The following is a 26248-nucleotide window of genomic DNA, read 5'->3' as shown; positions in this document are numbered from 1 at the left end:
ATACTTGGCTTGCTTCTAGTATCCTTCATTCGGAAATTGTCCCTATTATTTCTGATCACGTTCCTGTTCTTACTACCCTTGAATGGTAACCCCACCTAGCCCTGGCTTCTCGATGGAGGTTTAACTCTCTCTTGTTGAATTATCCTGAATTTGCTCAGCAAATAAATAGCTTCTTTAATGAGTTTTCTACGGCAAACAATCCCCTAGATACCTCCATCCATAATAATTGGGATGCAATTAAAGCCACATTATGAGGTGACACTATACAGTTTGCAGCCTTTAAAAAGAAACAAAACTAAAAACTCACAAGATCTTTTTCGGTCGATCAAATGGTTAGAATTATCCTACTTTAATCATCCCACAGATAATACTTTCAAATCTCTTCTTGCAAAACACATATAATTTAACAAATACAATACAAATAAAGCCTGCTCGTCCTTGCTCGGATCCAAAGCAAAAGTCAATGGAGGATCCAGTACATCAGGTAAATTATTGCCTGCTTATCTTAAGACGACGAAAGAAAAAACTATCACCACATCTATTATCAATCAATATGGTATCATAGTTACTTCAGAACAAATTAATAAGGCTTTCTTCAAGTTTTACTCACAGCTATACTCGGTTGATCAATATATTCTTAATGAGAACATCCTTAATTTCCTAAGCTCTAACAAGAAAGTCACAGATCACCCAGTTGACCTCTCCTTCTTAGATACGCCGTTTTCATTACATGAAATTTAAAAAACTATTCTAGATCTTAAAATTGGTAAATTGCCACCGGATGGATTCCTAATTGACTTCCATTGTTCTTTTTCTACCGTCCTCTGCCCTAAACTCCTTGAGCTTTATAATCACTTTCTTACTTTAGGACACAGTGTTGGGGCCTTTGGTGAAGCCCTTTTGATATTGTTCCCTAACCCTGACAAAGACCTCTCTTAGGTTTATAATGACCGTCCCTTTTCTCCAATTGATTCCCATTCAAAAATGTTAGCTAAAGTACTTGCTAATAGATTAGATAGTGTAATGCCTAAATTAATTAATACCAACCAAAATGGGTTCATTAAGGGAAGATATGCCTCCTCCAATACCAGACACCTCTTTAATGTCCTCTCTTATGCACAAACTTCACCTGAACTCCTCATTCTTCTCGCATTATACGCTGAGAAAGCAATTGACAGAGTTTCATGGCCCTTCTTGTTTGAATCTTTATTATGGCATGGGTTCAGCCCTACCTTTTTGAAGTTAATTTCCTTATTACATTCTGTACCTTTCACTAATATTTTTTTATCACTAATACCTTTTCTATTTCATTTCACATGGAACCAGACAAGGTTGTCCAATATCCTCACTTCTCGTTTCTCTGGCTTTGGAACCTCTCCCCCAAAGCATTTCAGTTAATGACAACATCAAAGGCATTACCATTAAAGACTCATGTGCCAAACCTTCCGCCTATGCTGTTATCCTACTTTATCCTACACATCCACGTCTATTCCTGCTCTGATGACTACTATAAATCAGAAATCTTACCTCTAAATAATTTGTGTGCTTTATCTGATACTCCTCTCTATGGTATGAAGTGGTCCTCCATATCCATTAGATGTGGATATTCTTATTGTAAAGATATCTCTTCTACATTAATCCTAAATCAAAATGTAATTATTGACAAAGTTAACTCCTCTATTAATAAATGGTCGCCTTCATTCCTTTCCTGGTGGGGTAAATTACATCAAAATGACTTTAGGATCGAATATCCTTTATTATCTTTCTATGTTCCCTGTATTATTGCCTTCCACCTTTTTCCCAAAAATAAACTTTGGAAAATAAAACTGCCAAATTGCTTTAAATAAACTCAAAAATTGTAAAAACTCAGGTGAAGTTGAATTCCCAGACTTTCTTAAATATCAGAAATCCTTTTTACTGTGACAAATCACTGTATTCTTATCATATGCATCCCAAATGATTAATCCTCCTGCTTGGGTCACACTGGAATGACAACTTATAGTTCCATTTACTTTCTCACACTTCAAGGCCTAGCTTTAAAAAAATCCACACTTAGATACCTTCAAAAAGGTGTGCGGTCCGCTAATAACCATGACTCTTCGAATGTCTGTTTACGGTACAATAAACTTATCCCGTATACACTCAAACAAGATATTCAGTAAAAATGGTACTCGACAGGTACCTTTCTAATTACACATCTATTCAATAATCACACACCTATACCCTTTCCTGAACTTTGTACAATTTAATCTTAATGATTCTGATTTAAAAACCTACTCAGTTCTTTCAAAGTTAATTACTAAGGCTATACCCCTATTACTCCCAAAATGCTCCCTCAAAACACATAGAAGTGTTTTTATGCTCCCGCTCCACCAAAACTTCTAAATTATACACCAACCTTAACCAGCCGAAGGACCCATTTCTAATCTTATTCTACAATGGGAATAGGACTGGGAATTACACGTATACCAAGAGGTTAGGATTAAAATATGGGAACAGAGGGCGTGGCCTGGCTGGAGCTGAATGGAGGAGTAACTATCTGAGGCTCCACAGCTCGCTAAGTTTACTGACCTGCTACGGCTTAAGAAAATGGTCTCGGGGCACTGCCCACAGCAGATTTAGGGATCGGAAGGTGTGAGGAAGCACCTTGGCGAAATTGAGCATTTGGGAGACTTGGGAAAGCTGTGAACTATTCCCCGCTCTCGTCGGAACAGGGCCGACATTCGAAATTAAGATGGCCGCTGCATTCTAATGCGACACGAAAGAGGAAGCATCGCGGATGCAGTAGTGTAAGCTTTAGTGGGGAGCCAGTGGGAGCCATCCCCAGAGGTGAGGATTTCAGCGGGGAGATCTGGGGACCCGTTCCCCCACCCCCTCGTTTTTTCAGCCCACTGCAATGCAGCCGTGATGAAACCGCCACGTTGATCCTCTATGAGGCATAGGAGCAGCACGACCCCGCCGGAGCTCAGCGGGAAGGACAAAGAAACATTGTGGGTGAAATGAAACATGCAGATAATTATACAGGTGTGAGGGGCACATAACACACTGTCATCAAGAGTGTACTCCGAACTCCTTTCCCTTCCCGAGTAGCACTGAACGTGGAGCACCCCCATAGGAGAAGGCGCACAATACACAGGTTTTGCAGAGATGAGTGGGTGACACTTGAAATAAATAAAGGCTGCATGACGACCTGCGTTGGCATTAACAAGGTAACACGCTGCCTGGAACATTTAAATGCATGGAGGAATGACTGAGTGAGCACATATTAGCCCCAGAAAGGTGCTGCAGCGGGCTAACTGGTAGAAGACCATCAATGGACAAAGGACAGAGGAGCAGAGATGAAGAGGCACTAGAGTGAGGGGCAAGTGAGCGAGTCAGTTGTTGGTTGCTACCTAGGGGGCGCCAATTGTTATTTGGGGAATCCAGGTAGCAATATAAATTAGGTACTATAGAAGATGTGCTCCAATGATAATTGGAATGGCAGCAGCAAATTGGTTATTTTGCAAAGTTCATATTTAAAAAGGGTGATAGGAACACGTACCCTTACTCAAGCAAAAGAGCTTGATGTTGACCCTATTTAGGGCGCTTTAGTTTTGGGTTTTATCGTTTTTTCCATTTTTTGTTTTAATTTTACTGTGTGGCAAAGCGATCAGAATGGAGACGGGACGCCCACATACTCTGAAGTATCTGGGCGTGAATCTGACGGTAAAATACTGGGACCTTGATAAGGCTAATATCATCCCATTACTCAGTAAAATCAAGCAGAACCTAATAAGATCGAGGGGATCAGAAATATCCTGGTGTGGGAAAATAGCAGTCAAGAGGATGTTATTGCTCCGTTGTATAACTTCCAGGCGTTACCGACTTGGATACAAAAAATCCCCCTAAAAGATCTGCAATTGCAGAAAAGTTATTTAACTTAATATAATCCCAAAAGAGGCCAAGGGTGGCCAGACATGCATTAATGGCGTCTAAAATAGCAGGGGGCTTTACAGTACCGGATATGGAGAGTTATCTGTATGCAGCTCAGTTGGCGCCAGTCCTGGAGAGTTACGAGGGGGCTAGAAGCCAAGTGATTAAACACTGGGTGAATACTGAGCAGGCAGCTATAGGGGCGTTGCTACATGAGGTATGTTCCGTCTCCTAAATTTCGTGGGCTCGGAGCGCAGGGACTTCTGACATCCAGGGCCATGTTAGAATACTGGGACATAGCAGCGCGTAAATATAAAATGAGTACATATCCCTCACCCAGGACAGGGCTAAGGGGCAATGGAGAATTCCCCCCGGGTTGCATAAGGGTAGGTTTGTACACTGGAGAGAAGGAGGCTTGCAAGTGTTAAGCCAGCTATTAAAAGAAAATAACACTCTCACATTTGAGGACTGCAGACAAGCCTATGGGGTGGGTGAAGGAGATAGATTTGAATATTTACAGCTGTGTCACTGGGCGTTCCAACCAAAGGTAGCAGCATCGGGGAAACATGAGACAACCATATTTGAGGACTTGTTTTGTGGGGATCCCCCCCCCAAAGCCAAGTTAGCAACTTTAGACAAGGTACTCAATAAAGTTAGATTGAAACCTCCACAAACGTATATGACAAGCTGGGAGACGGCTATTGGTAGGCCATTGGATGATATTACATGGTTCAACATATGGACATATGTCCAGCTGTCCATCTTAGAGAAAACGGCTTTAACCTAATATTCCGATGGTATCTTACTCCTGAACGCATACACAAATTTACCCCAACACTCCCCCCTAATTGTTGGAGATGTAACGCGTCCCTGGGCTCTTGCTTCCACATGTGGTGGAAATGTTCCCAAGTGCAAATATTTTGGCGGGAGGTAATTGCACAGATTCAAAGTATTTGTGGTTTCAAACTGGAAATGGACCCATTGGTTTTACTGTTAGGGAATGAAGATAATCAGGGGCACTATAACCTTGCTGCTAGGAACTCCAGGTTGGTTACCTTCTTTCTGGTAGCAGCGTGTTTAATTATAGCATAACACTGCAATTCACAAAATACACTTGGAACAATGGCAACATTTCTGGCAGACTGGGCCCCACTAATTGCATTTGTGAATACCTTTGACAACCCTGGTGTCCATCATAAACCACAGGAGATGTCCTCCTTTTCTCTACTGTAGTGAATGACCTTATGGGTTTGACCTTCACCAGGGACTAGAAAAATGAACTATTCCTCTCCGATAAATGGGCAATCCGAGCATGTAATGTCCACACAGAATGTATTGTTTTGATTACACAGTATTGTTCTGTGTTAGGTATTATTATTTTTCTTGCTTTCCCTGCTTCCTTTTCTTTTTCATTATTTGAAACCATGGTCGGATAAGAGATCGGAGATAGTTGATGACTGCTAATTGGTTTGGATAGAAGAAAACAGTCTTTTGCAACGCAGTATAAGGCTACTCAGAAATGAGATTTGTGCACAACTTGGTATTGGAATGTTGAAGGTTTGCTGAAATATTGGACAGTAGAAGCATCAAAACTTTAATGATGAAACTGTTGTGAATGACTCAATAAATCTTAAATTGTAAGAAAATAAAGAAAAAGAAATGGGAACAATGTTTTTCCACGTCAGTTGCAGCAAACCGTACACAAACACATCATTTTATACTGTAAAAAGCATATTTGACCCCCCCTTACAGTTGCCAAAATATCCAACTCAACCATAATGTATGTCGGTCTTGTCAATCTCCTGCTGCTGTCTTTATTCACTAATGTCACATTTGTTTTGGGCTTTTGGAGGCAACTATGGGAATGCTAACAAAATATGTTTTCTTTTCAGGAACCCTTATCTTTATGCAAAGTTATGATTGGTGTGTTAGTGAATCCTTATATGTCATCTATTCCTTCACCAGAATTATATAATTTCTTCATTTATATTGGCTTTCATCTCATTGCCTCAAACTGGAAAAATTATCAGAATATGATACGATAATTTCTATTTGTTCTTTCCACAGAATCGAAAATAATGCATGCTCCATCATCCAAGACACTATCAAAATGTTATTGGAAATTGACCTTTCTAATGTGAAATGTTCATTTTCTGCTGAGAATAGCCCTTCCCCTTCCTTAATCTTCCCCTATTTGTATCCGTGTTAGTCTGGTTAGTCTTGTTAGTCCCTGTAAGTGCTTACTTATCTAGTGGACAACCTCCTTTTTCGCTTGATCTCACTAATAGTATTTTTTTAGATTAACACGTTTTCTAGCATTTTACTGTACTTCATTTTTTTTTAAATTAATTCTAGAATATCCTTTTCTTTCCATCATTGTATTTATTCAGTTATGTGCTAATGTATTCATGACATCTTCAATACAAATTATTAAAATTAAAAAAAAAGAAAGAAATGTTGTACACGTACCTTATAGAGATAGAAAAGGTGGCAACTATAATAAAAATGACTGCTTTCCTAAAGGAGCTCACTGTGGAACATCAGAAATTAATGAAATGAAAATAATCATTTTCAGTACTCACGGCTGCTTCAGCTTCTTGTTTTTTCTGTAAAATATCTGTTGCAGAAGACTCCCTCTGTTTTTCTAAGTCCCTTGGGAAGGAAGTCAGACATGAGCAGCCGAGTGAGTTGTACTGCTTTTGGCAAACATATTTATAATTTCTGTTACCTTAGTTCTTCTACATATTACAACTCTGGAACTGCTTGAACGAAAAAGGGCAGTAAAGGGAGCGCCATGGAAAACTGGCATTCCACCTCAATATCGATAGGTGGCTCTGCTGCCTTCCTGTGATGGCCCCCATCTGGCAGGCACAGATACAGAGAGTTTCTTGCAAACATTACCTTTGATAATTTGCAGGGTTTAGTGCTGCCAATTTCAATGGCTACGGCTAAAATGGATTTCTGAACTCTGACCTGGAGGGCAGGGGTACAGAAAGTAAGCCTAGTTTCCTGGAACAGGGTAACCTTCTGGACAAGCCAGACCAATCAAGGTACCATTGGCAGCGGTCAAGACTAGGTCTCAGGAGGGGTGAGGGTGACTGAAAGACCTCAATGAGCACACAGAGCATAGGGCACTTACAAATCACTCCCAGTCAGGTGTATATATATTAAAAATATAAATACATTTATTCAAGGCCTTTCAGTTTCAATGAACAGTAATACTTTTAAACCAATACGACTCTACTAAAATACATATATGCAAGACCAAGTGGCCAAAAGCCTTAAACGCACAGAATTAGTCCACAACCTGCAAGGGAAGGAAACAGGCAGTGTGAATTATCTTTAGACAGTTCTGCAAAGTTCAATACCTAACTGAAAGGCAGTCCAGTCCCTATGTTGAGAGGAGCCTAGTGCTCAAATGTACTTTCAGGTGCTGGTGCATGCGACAGCGCAGAAGGGCGAAACCGGGGTCTCTTGTAGGCTCTGTAGCAGCTCAGGAAGGTGGGTGAGGTGATGCAGAATAGGTTCCCACTATTCGTGGAGGGTCTCCCTAAGAGGGCAGAACAGGTTCCAGGAATTCGGAATAGTTTGATAGCTCAGGCTATCTGTGGAAAGGAGAGTGGCCCTCGGGGGACACTTGTGTGTAAAAATGGGTGGATGCGCTAGGGGCCACAGGTAAGGGTTGTAAGTACTCATCAACCACCGGCGCTCTACGGACCAAACTTTGGTAGTCGAGTCCACTTCGGTTGCAGGTTGAAATGCGCCATTTGGGCGGCTTTGCGACTTTCAGCTGCGAAGTTAAAGCGTTTATTTCCAAATGTGACAGTGGTGATTTCTCAGCTCCTGGTGGATGGATCAGGCCAGTTTCACTGTAGCAGGCTTCAGGGCACAGTAGCAAGGCACCCGCTAAGTTCATCATCACAGCTGGGCGACACAGTAACCGTGTGTACTTTGGTTCGGGCGCTCTCTCCTGACTTCAGATCTGGGAATGCCAAGAGTATGAAATTTGGTGTGAGTGATGTGAACATAGAGCTTGCGATGTCCCAAGTTTTAAGGGTCTCCTCCAAACAGCAGCAGTGTCAGAGCAAAGGTCCTGCGCAAGCTGGTCAGCCCACTGGTTGGCCCAGGGACACTTCCGAGAAGGCTTACTTGCAGGGTTTGATGAAGGTGCCGAGAATAGCTGGTTCCACTATTCTAATGGGCCAAAGCATCTTTGCAGACCTTCTAGTTTGATCAGATGCAGAGGGGTCCAGTGGGACGACAGAGGGCTAAGGTTGCCTAACCTTCCAGCGGGTCACCAGCGGTTCCTCGACTCGGCTTCTTGGATTCAGGATACTTAGATCCTATCATTCGTTCGGTGAGAACTCCAGAGATTGACCTTGTGTGGGTGTTTGGAGCCTTATCCAGAATCTCCTTTGCGCCGAAAACAAAGAGGATGCAATGGGAGATCTGCTTACATACAGGCATACCAGACGTGGACCAATCACGGACCACGGTGGTCCCAGTCATTCACAACACACCAGACTCTCTGGCACTCGGGTTGTGCATTTGAACCAGGCAGTCCAGCCCCAATCCTGGAAGCGCACACACACACACACAAGGCATGCAAAAGCACGCAAAAGCTTGGCGCTTCGCAGGAAAATGCATGCCCAAATAAGGGGCAAGATGGCCAAAGGACAGACAAGGAACCTTGTGGCTTGGCCCTTTTGGAGCCAGGCCACCTTTCTGTGCCAACCGCGGCAAACGCAGTTTGCATGCCAAGAAAGGATTAAAAATGCATGAAAAGATAAGCTGCCACCAGCCCTGTCCAAGGCAGATCTGCACTTCTCCTAAAAAATCCCTTGTCTAGGGCCTTGGAAATGACAGGAGAACCCAAGCGCACTGTACTGTAACATGTTGCAGAAAAGATGCAACATTTGTAAATGATTAAGGGAAACAAAGTCTCCCAGTACTTACTGTCTTTAAAGGCGTGTCAGTTTCCCCATTACAAAGTGAGCGAAAAGCCCAGGGGAGTACAGCTGAAGGCTGTGCTCCACAGGCAAAGTCAGACTATGGTGTTTAAACAGCAACAAAAAATGTGGGGGTACACAACTGGAGGGAAAACTTACCATAAATGGGAATCTTTCCTAACAGCTACTGTGCTAATAATGACACCAGCCGCCCAAAGACATGATCTGAATTAATTAGCTGAGTTTTACGGTCATCTTTCTGCACATAGACATTCAGAGCCTTTGGGTCACCATCAACCTGCCCTGGTTGGGATTCTAGGACTGCAAAACAAAACCCCAAGATCAAGTCAAATATGGTGCCTTTTTGAGGCATGATGAAATATAGGGGTAGATTTGAAGCATTCAATGCAACCATACTGTGTAAGACACACTTTAATGGTGTTGCATTTAGTGTGAGCATTTTAACATGTAATGTTTTCCGACAAAGGTTGTATTTGACTGCTGGGCTCTGCAAAGTCTGGCACAAAAGTCTATCTTCAAGGATATATATGTTAAGGGAGGAAAAGGACGAGCATGCAACTGATCCAGGGTGCCTGAGATCCAAAGCAAACAAGTGGTGACAACGCAGATGGTTTTGGCTGTTGTAAGGTGCTAATATTTCCTGGTTTCAAGCATACAAACACTTATGTGGGTGGAGGACATGTTGAGGGGGTAAACTGACAGAGCGGAGAAAAGTTGCAGAAGGGGTGGATGAATGAATATGAATGTAAGGAATAATCAATTAGAGTGAGTATGCTTGAATTAAAAAGTATGAAGTTAGATGAATGAAAAAGGTTGTGTGTCTGAGAGATACATTAACCTTTTAAATGCACTTGTAGTGCCAAGGACGAGATAGCTTGTCCTTTTTGGCATTCCGTTTTGTACGATCCCTGCAAAGCTAAACTAAAATCAACCGCCGGGCTATGTGAGAAGAAGGTTCCTCCTCACGGCCCGGGGGTTGGATTTCTTTCAGTTTCAGGTCGGCGTGCGTAATGCAACTGAAAGTAATTTTCACTGCGGCAGCCATTTTCGACGTCCGCAGTGAAAATGAAAGGTGAGTCTCCACCTCGCTCTGCAGCACTATTGTGCAGTTCAGATCGAGGGAAGAGTCGTTGGAAAGGGGAGACCTTTTTGGATCGTGCCCAGCAATGCCCACTAGACCACCAGGGATCTGTTTCTGAAGTGGGGGGCGGAGTGGCTGCTTACTTTGTAAGCTGCACTCTTCCCCCTATTCCCCAAAGCATGGGGCCAATACCCTGGGGGCAGATGGGTGATCATCTGCCCCCAGGGAAGGGGGCAAACCAAAAAAAAATAAACTGAGTTTTGGGTGGGGGTCACTAGCCACCAGGATTTCTTTTGTAAATGAAATTGGGGTGGCGCTCTCGCCCCCAACCTAAGTGGATGGGGGGCACCACATGTATCCCTCCCTGGGGCAGATTTCTGCCCCTATCTGCCCCCAGGGAGAGCTACATGAGATGCCTCCCATCCATTTGGGGGTGGGGAGAGGGGGCCACCAGAAATGTTGGTGCAGGCCCCCCGCCCCCCAAGCATGTGGATGCAAGTTTGGGGCCCCCTGGGGGCAGATGGGTGCCCATCTGCCCTTAGGGAAGGGGTTCCAAACAAAACAACAAACAAAAAATGGTTTCAGGTGGGGGGGGGGAGGGGGGGCATGCCGTTAGACCACCAGGCTTTTTTCTATCATGAAAGGCTGGTGGCCCTCTTCCCCCACTTTAAGTGGAGGGGGGGCACCTCATGTAGCCCTCCCTGGGGCAGATTTCTGCCCCTATCTGCCCCCAGGGAGGGCTACATGAAATGCCCACCCATCCATTTGGGGTGGGGGGAGAGGGCCACCAGATATCTTGCCACAGCCCCCCCCAAGCCTGGGACGGTATGTTTTCCCCCACCCTGGGGGCAAATGGGCACACTAATGTGCCCATCTGCCCCTAGGAAAGGGGCAAAACAAAAATAAACGAAAATGATAACTTGTTTTGGGTGGGTGTGGGGGGGCACTAAATCATCATGGATCTTTTTAGTGGAAAGGGGGTGCCCACGGGCGTCTTCTTTTCGTAAGTGCATGGGATTCCCTGGTTTCCTTGGTGGCTTCGACACCCTAGGCTCAAATCTGTAGGTTGTCTCCCCAAACCCTTAAGGGGTTACCAGTGGTTTAGTCTTTTCCCTTTGCACCCAGGTAGGTGCACCCACACATGTGACGTACCGTTTTCGTCGGGATACCTGTGGGAACACGGCAGGGTAGGACATGTGGTGTTGGTGGCGTGTTTCGGTGGGTGGCCAGAGTGAACGGTCTGAAAATAAGAGATAAGCCACACCTCTTTGGATTCCCACGGGTGTCCTCTTTTCGAAAATGCATGGGGTTCCCTGTTTTCCTTGGTGGCTTCAACACCCTAGGCCCAAATGTGTAGGTTGTCCACAAGAGCAACATTTCTCAAAATCTGCTCTGCCAAAAGACTTGGGGTTACCAGTGGTTTATCCCTTTCCCTCTGCGCCCAGGCAGGTGCACCCACACATGAGGTACCGTTTTTGATGGGACACCTGTGGGAAGGCGTGAAGGTATGACATTTGTTGTGTTTGCGTGGTTTTCATGACGTTTCGACACATTTGCTCGAAGAGTTGGGGGAATGTAGTAGAGCATTGTTTTTCTAAAAATTCACAGAAGCCATTGCCTTAGCCGGGCCAACCATGTCCACCACATACCTTTTATTTCTGTCATTTTCCTGATTTTTCCCTAAACTATGGAATTTTTCCCTACATAGCTGTTTCCTGACCTGCGCAAATCACCCCTCCCTAAACTTGGAATTTTGTATACTTGTCAGAAATGTATGCCTTTTTGTCTTCCCATTAAGCTTTCCTATCCTTCTCTTCCATTCCGTCCATGCATGTTCGATTGGGAAAAAAAGGCCTACTTCTCACAAAACGGCTGGTAACCATATCAAAATATGTTTTTTTGGTTTCCACTCAACCTGTTCTTGAAAGCCTAGTAAATTGGGAACTTAGCACAGGAAACCATTTGTTCCTAGCAATTACAAGGAAAAAACCACAGGCTTCTTTGGACATCATTTTATTTGCATTTTCTGAAAACCCCCGATATGTTCTCGCTTTTTGGTTATGGTCTCTCACCCCCTACGGCAAACTAGGATTCCTTCGTGGCGTTACGACCGCCTACATGTGGGACAAAAAAGGGGCCAAATTTAGCCGAGATAGCTCATGTAACAAAAATGTTGCAAGGTATTGAATGGCGACATACCAAAAAAGGTGGCCTTGGCACTAGGGAGGTGGCTAGGGGGGAGACCCACGGCAGTTAAGGGGCTAATGAAAGTTTTAGGGCATACAATACAATAGGGTAAGACAATATCGAGGAAGACATTGTTGACATGTAACCTCAGACCAAAATTGGGTGATGTGGGACAAATTCTTTAAGCGGTTAGTCCTACAGTCACATTACGTGCCAAAATTGTGAGTGTTGAAACAGGTTAACGACCAGTATTAACTGCTGTGCACATCCAAAACTAGACTACATTATTCAGCTTGAAAATCTCTTGGGGGGAATTCAGTTTGCTCTTTTGTGCTGTCCAAAGCTCCTTTAGTCTTACTCACTTGGCAACTTAAGTTCATTAATTTGGGGTCTCTTTACCCTGTAATAACTTTTAGAAAAGCTATTTTCCAACTAGAGAAAATGTCGCACAAATGGAAGGTCGAAATCGCACAGACATACTGAGTACATTAATATGCAATATACAAAACTACTCTGAGAAGTGTTGTCTGATCGCAAATTGGCTCATTTCAATAAAACGCCCTGAATGCCACGGGGGTAGTGGGTCAACAGCGGGAATGAAGAACCCCATTCATCCCCTGCTGCTTTTCAGTCTGAAAACCTTGGTCACATGCGAGAGACTTGGGGTGTGTGAATGGGGTTGTGGGTGTGTTTCAGTGTGTCTGTGTGCATATCTATGAATGTTTGTGGGAAGCGCTGAATGTCAGTTTGCCAGAACAAGAATGTTATTAATGGGTATTTGCTGGTGTTATTAGCAAACCCATTCAACTGTCTATCTGGTGGGATGGATGGAAAGCTGTTGAGATGTGATTTGGCCAATGACACTTGCACTACAGGATCTCTGGCGTGGGATGTCTCCTTGACAACAGTGGGTCATTAGGCGCTGATCTGTTTTTCTGACAGTCTTCCTAAAACCTGGGTCTGGTGATGGCGTCTAACAAATCGCCAAAAAGACCTCAGTCACAGACAGTGCTTCATTAAAAGGACAGCATCCTTTGTTGCAGTCTTTTGTCTTGGCCACGCTACTATGCAACTGAATATTATGCAATGCAGCAGCCCTGCGTACCACTGTGGCCGAAGTTATAAAAACATGGGATGGGGAGGTTATGGGCAGGGAAAAAGACAACTCAAACAAGACATTGCCTACTAGCATTCTGCAGATAAAGGAAGGACCGCAGGGTCTGTTTGGGTGTGAGGTAAGAGATACTTTTCCTCCGACTTGTCACTAGTGTCCTGTTCCGCATAAGGAATTGGAAAGGATAGGTTCTTGGAATTTGGGCCATACATGGCTTGAACATCTCTTAAAGTCCGATACCTGGAAACCTGCTTTGCACTGTCTACTACAATAACTTGAAGGAGTCTTTAAAGGCAGTGCCAGCTGACACAGTTTCACCAGCTTTGACACAGCATGGGGAGTCTGGACATACCAAAGTGCAAGCCATCAATGATAAAGCATGAGAGCAGAGCACTAGGAAACATCTTTTCAGACTGTGTATCAATTCCAAGAATCAAGTGTGACGGGTCTCCACTGAAGGAGTTGTATAGGCTTAAGCAGGGGGTATCAGGGAAAACAAGCTGAACATATGTACCTAAAGTTCCTCAAACTGAGTGGAGACCATCTTTTGAAACACTGAAACATGCTCTGCAGCTGTGTCCTTGTGAAATTCTGGCCAGGCGAGGGGCAACCCTGACTAAGGGGCAAATTCCACACTTTGAGAAATGCTCTCCTTCTTGTTGTACAGTCTCCCTTCCACTACCTATGCTTGCCACCCCTCGGCCTCCAGCTCCTAGATCAGGTCTCATCTGAGCAGGCCAGTGTGGATAGCCTTTCATTCATGGAAAAGACCAGTACTGTGGCACATTAAGGCTTAGCAAGGAACAGGCGACAGATCCCAAGCCTTTGCCAAGCTCAGACTGCACAAGGGGGACAGGCCTGAGGCCTTGGTGCGCAGGAAGAACTGTCTTCAACGAACTGTACACTGTGATCCAGCGTCCTGACATAACCAGAGGATGAAACAAAAAAAAGAATTGGGCAGCGGGTCCAGTATCTTTACCAAGCCCAGGCAACAGCAGGAAGATAGGTATTGGCCTACAGGAATTACCACCCGAAAAGATCAGCACACAATTAAGCCAGCTGCCTGCCACTCCAACAACTCATGGCTCGACAGACAAAGGGGCTAGTCGGGTGTCAGAGCGGGACCTGGATCTGTAGCAGTATTGGACGCAACATGTGTGGACTCTGGTATTAAATACGTCAGCAAATATCAGCTAAAACTAACATGAAGAGTCAAAGGGAGAAGGGGACGAGTGACACATCCTCATATGAGGCCTCAGTATGGCCTGATGCTGAATCATACAATCTAGGAAAACCTCCACCCCATGAATAACCGTGCACGTTTATCCCCTATTAGGTGGCTAGGACTGAGAAGAGGCACCAGCGATTGCTATGATCGGTGCGACAGAAATACTCATGTGTTCAGGGCGCGCCTGCCACCGTCATGCAAGGGGCATGGAACAAACCTGATTAAATGAATTCTGTGCAGAAAGAAACTGTATGTTGTAAACTTGCAGATGCTGTAAACTTGTACTAATACTAATACGTAAGCCCATACTACATAGGATGGAATATTACAGCCATGTAGGATTCTCCAACTTTCAGCTATAAGCAAAAAACGTATAGTGTGACCGGCTTAATGAGTATTTTTGCATCCACACTCATTTTTCTATTGCGTCTCCCATTGATGTTAACTGGGCAAAATTGTACCTGGCAAACCAGTTAAGTTTAAACCAAAGTAGAAGAGATTAAACCAAAGTAGAAGAATTCATCTACATGCAGAATGTCAAAAGTGATGGCCAATAGCTAATGAAAATAAAATAAAATACAAAACATCTTCGAGTACAAACCAACAAGCCAAAAGGGTTGTTTTCAAATAATGAAAACAGCTGAATTAGCTCCTCCGAAAACAATGGCCTTCTTTCGGTTGCATCCGTTATTGCCCCCGCAAAAATGTCAACATGCAAGAATGGCGCAATTATTTTTGCGCCAACATTATCATATGGAACCTGCGAGGACATCCCGCAACCTCCACATTTTCACTCCCATATAGCCCATATATTATCCCCATAAATAATGTCGCCTATGCAGTTTCCCGCGACTATATGCATGGCGACATTACTTATGGGGACAATATTACCCGATACCCTTCTTTCAGCTACACGAGTGTACAACAAGGCATAAATAACTTTGATTAGCAATTTTGAAATCATATATATTTTTTTCAACATTTTGTTGCCTTTTTAATTTATGACAGTATATCAGACATTGCGTATATACCAGAATACATTATATCACCTATTGGTTTAGTGGCTTGATGGTTTACTAGTGGGAAGAGGTTAACTCTGGGTTGGGCGACTCAGTCCGGGGTGAGAGGAGAGGGGATGGTAGCGCTGCTGCTGTGGTGTCTCGTAGTCTCAAATTATTCCAACCAGCGGGCGAGTGGGGGTCTACGAGAGAGGGTTGGGAACTGTGCTGCAAAGTCCATAAACGGGGCCCAAGTGTTCTGGAATTGGTTCAGATTCCCTCCTCGTAGAGCTGGGATCTTCTCAGCCACGACTGTGTCCCAGTATTTTGCCCACCATAGCAGGATTGATGGGCCCATAGGATACTTCCAGAGCTGTGCTAGTGTGATTTTTGCTGCTGTTCGAAGGTGTGTACATAAACGAGCTATGTGGCCCGTCAGGGGGAATTCCCCATCCCCTGTGTCCCCCAGCAAGACAATCCCTGGATCCCAGGGGATTGCAAGGCCTGCGATTGCTTTTATGTGGTCTAGTACTTCTCTCCAATAGTTTGCTGCTTGCGGGCATGTCCATTGTAGGTGGAACAGGGTTCTTTCAGCTTTGCGGCCCCTACAGCAGCCCGGTGGAATGTTTGGGTTGGCTTTGTGCAGATGCGCAGGGGTGATGTAGTAATTGTAACAGATCTTATATCCGCACTCTCTATTGGTGATGCATTGGGTGCTTTTGTGGGTTCTCGCCCAGATCTTGTTCCAGGTGTCCTAGTCCATTGGTTGCCTCAGGACTTTCTCCCAGTTGATCATATCTCTCTCTTTGATTATGGGGTCAGGTTTATTCAGGAGCCGATATAGTGTGGAGACCCTCCCTCTGGGTGGGGCCGATGTAAGTGTCAGCTCTAGTGCCGTTAGGACACTGGAGCCCTTTTCCTCGACTGCTCTTTGGGATAGCTAGTGCCGTATCTCGGAGTATCTGAACCGTTCCCCTTCTGAGATTTTGAATTTGGTCTTGCACTCTTCGTACGTAAGTGGGTTGCCTCCCTCTAAAAAGTCTGAGATTGTTCAGAGGCTCAGGCCCCCTTCTTGCCATGCGGCAAAGCTCAGAGGCTGAAGGCCTGGTGAAATGTCCTGGTTGCCCCATAATGGTGTCAGGGGGCCCAGAGTTCCTGTGCATCCCCATTTTCGAGCTGCTGTTTTCCATTTTGTCACTGTGTTGTGTGTTGCTTTTAGGGGTCCTTTGTTTGGCTGTTTTTTTGGCACCCGCATGTGTGGGAGGTCGATTAGGGGAGATTTGCACCATGCTTCTTATATCTGTTTCCAGTATGGTGGGTCTGATGCTTGTGTCCATGTGAATGCATGGGCTAGTTGGGTCACACGTCTGTACCTGGATACTTCTGGTGCTCCCAGACCTCCCGCGGTGCGGCCTCGAGTCATGATTCGCTTCGCTATTCGTGCCCTCGACCCCCCCAGATACATTTTAGTATGCATCGCTGTAGGCCGTTTAGCTCGCTCTCTGGAATGTGTACTGGCAGTGTCAGGCAATAGTAGGTTAGTCTGCAGATCAGGTTCATTTTTATTGCTGCCAGCCATGAGATCTCCTGTTTGTTCCAGTGGCGTACATCCCTTCTCAGTTCTCTAAATAGTTGTGGGAAGTTGCTTTGGTTTTTTTGGGCATGGCTTTTGTTAATGCAGTCCCCCAGGTATTGGATTGCTCCTTCGGCTCAGGGGATAGGGAATTTGGGGTGAGTTTCTCCTTCTGCTTCTATGTGATGCTGATTGCTAGTGCAGCTGATTTGTCGTAGCTCACCCTGACTCCTGACGCTCTTCCAAACGCTTCTAGCTCTTCTCGTAGGGGGTCTAGGGAGGTCCTTGGGTGTGTTATTGTTAGGAGAACGTTGTCGGCGTATAAAGACACTTTATATTCCCTGCCACCCACTGAGATTCCTTTTATGCCCAGGTTTTGCCTAATCCTTCCTGCAAAGGCCTCCATAGATAGTGCGAACACCATGGGTGAGAGTGGGCAACCCTGGCGTGTTCCCCGGGTGATGGCTATGCTTTCCGATCTATTCCTATTCACCCGCAGCTGGGTTGTTGGAGATTGGTAGTTCGCCATTATCCATGTGTTCCAGTGTGCTCTTAATGTAGTCCCAGCCTTCAAGGTCGAACGCTTTGTGTGCATCTAGAGATATGACCAGGAGTTCTTCCTTCTGCCGTGTGGTGCTCTCAATAAGATGTAGCGTTCTTCTGATATTATCGAACGTATCCCTCCTGGGAATGAACCCAGTTTGGTCCCTATCAGGTCTGGGAGCACCCTCCCCATTCTGGCGACCAGGACTTTGGAGTAGATCTTCCTGTCTAAGTTCATGAGCATTATAGGTCTGTAAGAGGTTACCTGCTGTGGGTCTTTCCCCGGTTTGTGATCTAATATGGTGAGTGATTCCCCCATTGACTTAGTGACCTTCCCGGATTCTAGGAATGAGTTAAATACCCGAATGTGCGGTGGAGCTAGTGTCTGCGCATATTATTTGCAAAATTTCGCCGTTAACCCATCAGGGCCTGGGGCGGTGGTCTTCAGGGACTTGATAGCCTCCCCGACTTCCTCTACCGTTGATGGGGTTTCAACGGATTCAAGATGGAGTTTCATGTTGGGTGCTACAATTGGTTGTAGGTATTGCTTGCTCTGGCGCTGGTCCCCGGTTTGGGTAGGTAGGTCGGTCATAATTGTTTTGTGACAGGCTAGGAGGGCATTAATTTTTCCCATGACTGTGTATCGGGTTACGTCATCTTCCCCGGTGATGCAGACTATATTGTTCCTTTTGTGTATCCGCTGCAGCTTATGGGCGAGTATGCAATTTGCCTTGTTACTTTTGCTATAATAAAACTGCTTTGTATATGTGAGGGCTTTAGCCGATCGTTCCACCCAATGGATTTCCAGATCGACTCTCGCTTTCCTCAGCGCTCTCTCTCTAGCTTCCTAGTATGGTGAGTTTTTAGTGTCTTCTCCATCTCTGAGACTTTTAGCCCAAGGGCGGATGCTTGGATCTTAGCGATCCGGTAGTGTTCCGCTGCTGCACTGATTAGTGTTCCCCTGATCATGGGTTTCATAGCTTCCCATATTATTCCAATGGGTGTATCAGGGGTTGTGTTTTCCTTGAAGTAGTTAGTCAGCGAGTCCCTCACCTTTGTTTTAATTACTTCATCTAGGAACATGGAGTCGTTTAGCATCCAGTACCTCGCAGGTACTTAACCCACTTATTGCCAGGTCTGCCGAGACCAGGGCATGGTCTGAGATCATCCGGGTGTGGATTTGTACATTGGGAAAAGGGCCCCCGTGATTAGTAATAGGTCAATCCGAGAATGACCTTCATGGGCATTAGAGTAGATGGTGTAGTCCCTGGCCCCACTGTTCGCGAGCCTCCATGCATCTATTGTTTCAGTTTCTCGCATTAGCCTGGCGAAGGTTAGGGCTCGGGTGTCATCCAGATTGGATGGTGGGAGGGTTTTGTCTACTAGGGAGTCTGGAACCATGTTAAAGTCCCCTCCCATAAGAAGATGCCCTGTGGTGAATGTTACCAGTGTTGGGATTAGGTTCTGTAGGAATTTGTCTTGGTCCTTGTTGGGACAGTAAATCCCCGCTATGGTGATTCGTTGTTCTGAGATATATCCCTTTACCAAGAGGTACCTGCCTTCTGGTTCTCTTTTCACTGTGGGATCTCGGATTGGGAAATTGTTGCTCAGTAGGATTGCTACTGGCCCCCCTTCTTTTCCCCCCCCGAGGAGGCAAAGTAGGCCTGTTTGAATCGCCTAAGCCTCAGGCGGTGCTCGTCAGCGGCCAACAGATGGGTCTCTTGGAGGATTACGATATCGCCCTCTAGGTTGTTGAGCCTGTTCTCTACCAATTTGCATTTCCTCAGAGAGTTGAGGACGCCCACGTTCTATGTAAGAATGCAGACGTTTCTATCCTCGACCAGCCCTGTTAGGTTCATGCGATAGTGCCACTATGGGCTCCTTTATTCCGGGCCATCGGATCGATGTTTGGCGGGCCCCCCTTGGCGAATGTGTATGTGTTATGTCTGTGTTTGTCTGAGTTGTAATGCATATTTCCTTCCTAGGGGCCAACATACTCCAACTTTCCCCCCATGCCCCCCCAACCCTTTCCCACCCTCCTCCCCTCAACTCCTTGGACCAAGACCAGCCTCATCCAATGGGGTAGGCTAGCTGGACCTCATCGTCGAGCTAATAGGGGCCAACGGGTCCCGAACGCCATCAACAGGACGACCAGAGAGTGCGAGGCCCGACAGAGCGGGACCGTGTGCATTGCGTTAAGCTCAGTGTAAGGGATTATTGGGTCTGTGTATCTGCGGTGTCACCCTGGGTCATCGTGCACCCTCTCCCAATTCGATCTCCCCCCGGAGGGTGCCTAAAGTTATGCCACAGTAGTACCTTAGGAGAGTGGATCGCCTCAGCGAGCAACCAGGATTTTGGCTGTGGTCGTTGTTCTTGGATCAGTCTGGTTCCGTGGCTTTCCGGGGGCCCCTGAGTCTGTGCTTCCTCGTAGCCCGTGTCCATGCTCCGATCGGAGGTGGTTTCATCTTGCCTTGGCTGTGTGCGGTTCATATTTGGAGGGGCCTTTGCTGTGAGGCGGCGTTTGAAGAAGTTGCTGTCTTCGCCTCTGGGTCCACTAAGGGACTTCCCCCTTTGAAGACTGTGGGCCGGACAGTGCCGGGTCTTGGTGGTGCCCCTGTTGGGTCTTATGCAGGGTCTGCCCCGAGGGGCCTCTTGTTGTGGTGCTGGGGCCCACCGAATTGCCGACTATGGCTGTTCGGATGTTTAGAAGTCCGGCCCAGAGCCCCCCTCCGGTATATTATTTTCCCCTTACATTCAGCAGGGAGGGAGCTTACCGCCGGCTTGTGCGTTGCTTCTTTTTGCTGCGCTGGCTCTCGGGTTGCAGCAGTCCGGTACGCCATCAGGAGTCGGCACCCGCCGGTGTCTCTGCTTGTTGCTTGGATGGGCCCCGGTGCTGGTCGGTGCAGGTGCTATCTTGGTTGCCCGTCGCGGTGCCCCCGTGTTATCTACAGCTCGAGTTGTTGCATTTCAATAGGCGAACGTTGGCGCCTCCCTTCCGATACTGGCGTCGCGCTCGAGCCCCTCGGTCGGCGTCGGCTGTTGGCGCTGGGCTGCAGCTCTCCACTGGCACATCAGTCTTTGGGCACACTGGGCTCACTCTGCAAGCGTCGCACTCCCCAGTAGCGAGGCCGCTAGGCGTTCAGGTTAGTGACGCTGCTTCTGCTCCTCTTTGTCTTCCTGCTCCTTGCCGGGCTCCGTATGATGGCGCCTGCCATTTTTGTTTCGGTACTGTTGGCCGAGCGCGGCTTCGGCTCAGCGGCATCTGGGTGTTGGAGCCTTTTTGAGCGGGTCAAAGCTCAGCATTGGGTGCCGGATCGCTTCAGCTCCACATGGTGTTATTTTGGGATCTTAACGGAGGAAATTCAGTTCGTAAACATGCTTTCAGGGAGCCATGCTATCCGCGTCGGCTCCAAGCCACGCCCCCCTGTACTCATATTTTTAAGGTCAACAGAAGTTATCTGTATCCAAGACATAAAATGAGCAAGAGTACAGTATTTTTATTTGCCTCTGACATAAGACACCAGCCAGATTTCTGTACATTCTGTAGAATGGAAAGGTTCGCTGCATAAATGGACACAGACAGATATGGCAAAACGACTCTGAAAACAGTTTTCAGTGCAAGTCTCTGTGCAGCTGGGTGTAGTCAGTATTGAACAGAGCAGTGTTCTCATCAAACAAACTTTTTTTGTTCTGAATGCTGGCCCCATCATTTGCTGCGTAAGGAGAGACGTTCAGAAGTTTCTTAAATCAAAAAGTTCACAATGTTAAAGGAAAGTCATAGATGGAAATTAAGTACGTAGTATGCTGTTGTAGTATGGAGAGCAATTGTCAACTTCAGGTGGACAAGATGGCCCTTGCCTGACAGTGGTATCAACTGTTTTCAAGAGAACGTTAAATAGCACTTTCGGGGTAGGGCAGGGCCGTTAACGTCCCTTAAGCCTGAGCCAGTTAGGCCCAAGTGCAGCATTCCAGCCCTCCATGCCCACAAAAGCTGCATTCATCGCTATTAGCACTCCAAGGTAATCTAGTGTGCTGGTAATTTCTTTTTTTTAATGTTTTTTTTATTTTTTTGTAAGAAAACAGGCTATGCACAATTTATGCTTCCCTTAAAAAGAAATTGCACAAATGTCCGCTATTGGAAATCAATATTTCCAGGATGTAGCAGTGGACCAGGGGGATTGGCTGATGGGCTCTGGTCGGGTACTCCAGTGTATACTCGGCCTGGGGCCACACTTCCAAAGATAAGGTAAAGGCTGGGCAGAGGATAAGCAGAGTAGACGGCACATCAAGCAGAGAACTGGGCAAACTAGGTGGAAAATGAAGGAGTTTGGCATCAGCTCATGGGTTATGAACCAGTTGCACAGATCTATGCAACCAGCATAAAGAACTAGGTTTTTCAGAAAAAGCATTTAGCCGTGGATCATGTACATTTTCAAAAAAGCTTTCACTCCTCAATATGATGCATCTTCCCCTACTAAACCTTTCTTAAACACAGTGGAATGTTTTACAGTTGAAATACTGTAATTAAACATTATGTAACAATTTAGGAACGGAATTCAATCTTTTGGGAATGGAATTGCAGGACTGTCATAAAAAATAAAGCTAAGACATAGTGGTATTTGCCAAACAGAATATAGTTGGCTTCATAAAAGTATCATCTTGATTCACTTCTGTTCTGCAATTATTTGAAAAAGAAAATAACTTTTTGGGCTAGCACTCCCACACAGGCCTTTTCCACTGAAGAGATGGTTACTGCTGCACTCTCTCTCTCAATGATCCCCTTCAAACTTGCAGTGAACAAAGAAAAGAAGGTAGGGAGGGCCCTGAGGGCAAGAAAGGTTGAGCTGCATTTTCATTCAACAGGGTAATTTGAATCCACAGCTATGCTACGCAAGTGTCAATTCTTTCAGCAAACTTACAGAATTACATAGCAAATTGCTAAGTGACACTGCTTATGTTATGCCTTGTAAAGCCTTTAAGTGCACCAAGGAATCTTAATTTGTGTATTTACCTGTGTAAATCAAACCATTAATTGGGTTATTAGGGTTGGCTGGTACCTCCATGTTACCTTGGTTCCAGTATGTCCTGCATGGTCTAGGATCTTTACATTTTTGGAATAACTTGGAGACGATTTTTGCTGAAGACAAGTGTGAGGGGTCAGCAATGCGAGGCGAACAACTGTTTGATATTTGTTCATAATATGCCATTATATTGGTATAGAAATGATATCAAAATGCCTCACTTTCTCTTCTCTTCTGTGGGTTTTCTAACAAAACTAAGGGGGAACACTAACACAGGAGTTCCGGACCTCACACTAAACATCAAATACAAAAGAAAATATACAGCAATTCAACAATAAAGTTTACAGTATCTTGGTAATCTTTTAAAAGCCTGGGTGCACACACCCTTCTCCAGAATTCAAGACATGCTCATCTTCAATACTCATGAAAAGAATATAAGGAAATCCACACAGGTAGTAAAGTCTCAGTTCAGTTCTTGTAAGGTAAAGATCTGTCAACCAAAGTTCCAACAACAACACAAGTTCTTCTGATGAAAAAAAGATTTTCAACTTCCTCAGAATAGCATCAATGTTTTCCTCAGCCACGATGCCCTTTTACCACTTCCAGTTATTCAAGATGATTTCACACAGTTCAAAAAGAAATACAACTTCTAGGATATTAATGGAACAAAAAGTCTTGGTTAACAGTAATGAGTCGTCTATTCAGGTTCGAATTCACAATAGGTATATTTGTCAGGATGACTTCTCAATTCTGTTGCTTCTACTTTGACAACTTTACTTCAATCACAGAGTTCATTGAGGACATTTTCCTTGGCCCCATAGCATTCCAATTCATTGGGACTACTACATTCTTGCATCTACTGACAACACAAATATACCACCACAGTTTCAGTACTTTGTATTTTGAAGACCGGTTTGGACATGATTTACTTTAAGGCACTGCAACACCTCTAAATAGGCAAGGCCCTCTTCCCCCGAATATCTCTTCAAAAGGGGCAGTCTCTTTGCCTCTCTTGTCTATCTATAACCAGGACAATTTCAGTATTTTATATATGAAGTAAAGTTTCCCTTCCCTTTCACCTCTTTGCCACTGTTAGCTACATAATTACCCATAAGCCTTGGTGCCACTCATGGCTTTAGGTAATGCATGCATGCATGTATATTGGACAAGGTTGAACTTCTATTGGGGTCAGGGTAATTGTTAGACCAGTTTTTGGCTTTGAAAAAGGCTGCTGTCCATCACAAAGGAATACTCTTGGCTTGGGCAATGTGTGCGCTCTCTCCAACTGCAGTTAAACACTTGACTTCTTTTAGGAACAATGCTTGTTTGTTTGAATCAAGAGGTAAAGTTAGCTCTTTACTTGGAAAACAAAATTAAGTGCATGAAACCACTTCTTCATAAAGTTTAAAGGCTTTAAGTGTTGAACAATGGTGTTCCCCAACGCTCGTTCTGCTTGGTAAGAGACACGCAACCACTTCTTCTTAAGTTTAAGGGCTTAAAGATGTCTTTCAGTAGCATTTGCTTTCCCACGAGTAAAGAAACATTTCCATTCATACGCGAGTGCTACTTTCCATTGTTTGCTTGTTAACGAATGCAACAAACAGCTTCAGCTTCTACGCCAGTGAAGATTTGACTGGATACTGTTACCGGAAGTGCTTGTGCAAGGAAGCAGAATGCCAGGTTTGACTCACCGGCTTCGGTGATCCTTGTTCTGCTGGTTTCTCGACTTCCACTGCTTCTGGCTTCACAGGAACCCACACCTGTCCTCTGATCATGTGTCTCTGGTCCGCCCACTCACTCAAGGAGCCCCTCTCGCTCCTGAGACCTGCGACTCGCCTAGAGCCCCACTCTTCGGTCTCTGACATGTTTCCAACCCAGCAACCACAGCAATCAGGCTCACATGGGAAAAGACAGCCTCTCTGCATGTCTTTCGCTGCAGAGCCTCTGCACTTCAGAGTTTGGGGGAACAGGACCCTCTCAGAACAAGCAGGTGAAATCTGCTTCATCCACATTCTGGCATCCCTCTGGTTTTCCCACTTCTGCTTGGTTTGCCAGCTTAGTGCCTTCTCCTTTCTGCTACTACTGCACGCACTCCAGTCACAGTTCCAGCTCCTTCTAATTGCCTGCACCTGAGTGGGCCTTTTATGCCTACTAGGTTCCTTCAGGTGTTGGCTGTTAGGCTTAATTGCCTGACTACTTCAGCCCTCTTCCTCGTCCCAGTACTTGTGGGCCATGGGACTTGTAGTCCCCAACAACAAAGTTAATGCTTTTAACTTCGGTTCTTTGGCAAACAGGCATTAGTGTAGGATTATAGGGAAAGTTAAATAGGGGTGTTTCCCCAGTCTTCCTATTCTGTCCCCTCCCCATGTGATCCTCCCGCAGTACACCAACCCCAGGGTCGGGATCAGGAAGCGTCTGCATTTCCCTGGCCACATGAGAAGAGTCCCACACCAGGTTTCTGGGAGGAATCATCACTGATTCATCACACAAGGCATTGGTTAAAAAACAATAAGATCTACAAGAACCTGTTTGGGGGTTTGGTGCTTGACAATCTCTTGAAAACTGAATCCGGTATGAATTCTTGGTGTAAAGTTACGCCTGCGCTGTGAACAGTACTTGGGTAACATGCATGCCATCCAATAGAGTGCCCTGGCATTTCAGTTTTTGCCTGCATATCCTCCCAGTTTTCACCCTAAGAGGAATATGGAAGAAAGTGGGTGGTCCAAAGTGAGGTGTACATGCAATATAGGACACCTTGAAATTAAGTATGCTGGCTCAAACCATTACTAGCCACCTATGGGCTACATGATCTAAAAACTGCCTATTTTCTCTAGTGCCACATGAAAAACAGCCATTGTGCTTGCAGTGAGGCTATTTGGAGAGACTGGTAAATAGGCAAAAATGTTGTAACAGATCCTAATTGAATTAACATTTGCAGTCAGTGAGTGACTAGTTGATGATGCACTTTTCCCCTTAGAGATGTCTCAACTAAAGCTAGTCTTGTGAAATGTCTAGTTCTATTCTACACTGGCTTACCTAACTATTAAATAGGTGTACCTAAAGCTATGTAATGCCATATTAAATTATGTAAGGCATTGGGAACTTTAAATATGTTTATATGTTTGTTAATGGTTGCTGTATTTTAAAGTGCAGATGTATTCATATGTGTCTTGTGTTAAACCAATAAACATTGAAAGTGAATCCATTTATTTTTCTGCAGTTACAAACACCGAGCAATGATTTATTTCCTTGCGTTCGGCAACTTGTGGCTTTCGCCAATTTAAGAGGGAAAAAGCACAAGGACAACACAAAAGTGTCAAATAAATGGGGATAAGTCGATACACATTATTTGTGGCATGCAATGAATCCTGCTATATGACCAGGGGAAGGCAGCCGCTAAGTGTTCCTGACCCTGGGGGTGGTATTTTGAGGGTAGATCAAATTAGAGGAGATGCCTGTCTGGGGGAGGTGATGCTCCGGCAGGGGGAACGTGGTATTCTTTCCTTGACTATGAAGAACAAACCCTAATTCCAGTGTTTTTAACAGCCTGCTGTCATTATTCAGAACCCTTCAATTGTGAGGTCTTAAAGCCTACTTCTGTGAAACATCTTCAACAGAACT

General features: G+C 45.2%; 1 protein-coding gene across 1 annotated transcript in view; it reads right to left on the bottom strand.

The window, feature by feature from the left end:
• DNAJC11 (DnaJ heat shock protein family (Hsp40) member C11) overlaps nt 1–26248 on the bottom strand; it is a 1722882-nt gene that overhangs the window by 146599 nt on the left and 1550035 nt on the right. Inside the window, exon 12 of the mRNA XM_069610417.1 lies at nt 6495–6564. Coding sequence (XP_069466518.1) covers nt 6495–6564 — 70 coding nt within the window. The remainder of the gene's footprint in view (nt 1–6494; nt 6565–26248) is intronic.

The sequence above is a fragment of the Ambystoma mexicanum genome, chromosome 8, assembly GCF_040938575.1.
Source record: "Ambystoma mexicanum isolate Mex_15411 chromosome 8, UKY_AmexF1_1, whole genome shotgun sequence".
Classification (NCBI taxonomy): Eukaryota; Metazoa; Chordata; class Amphibia; order Caudata; family Ambystomatidae; genus Ambystoma; species Ambystoma mexicanum.
This window is presented reverse-complemented; position numbering and strand designations above follow the sequence as displayed.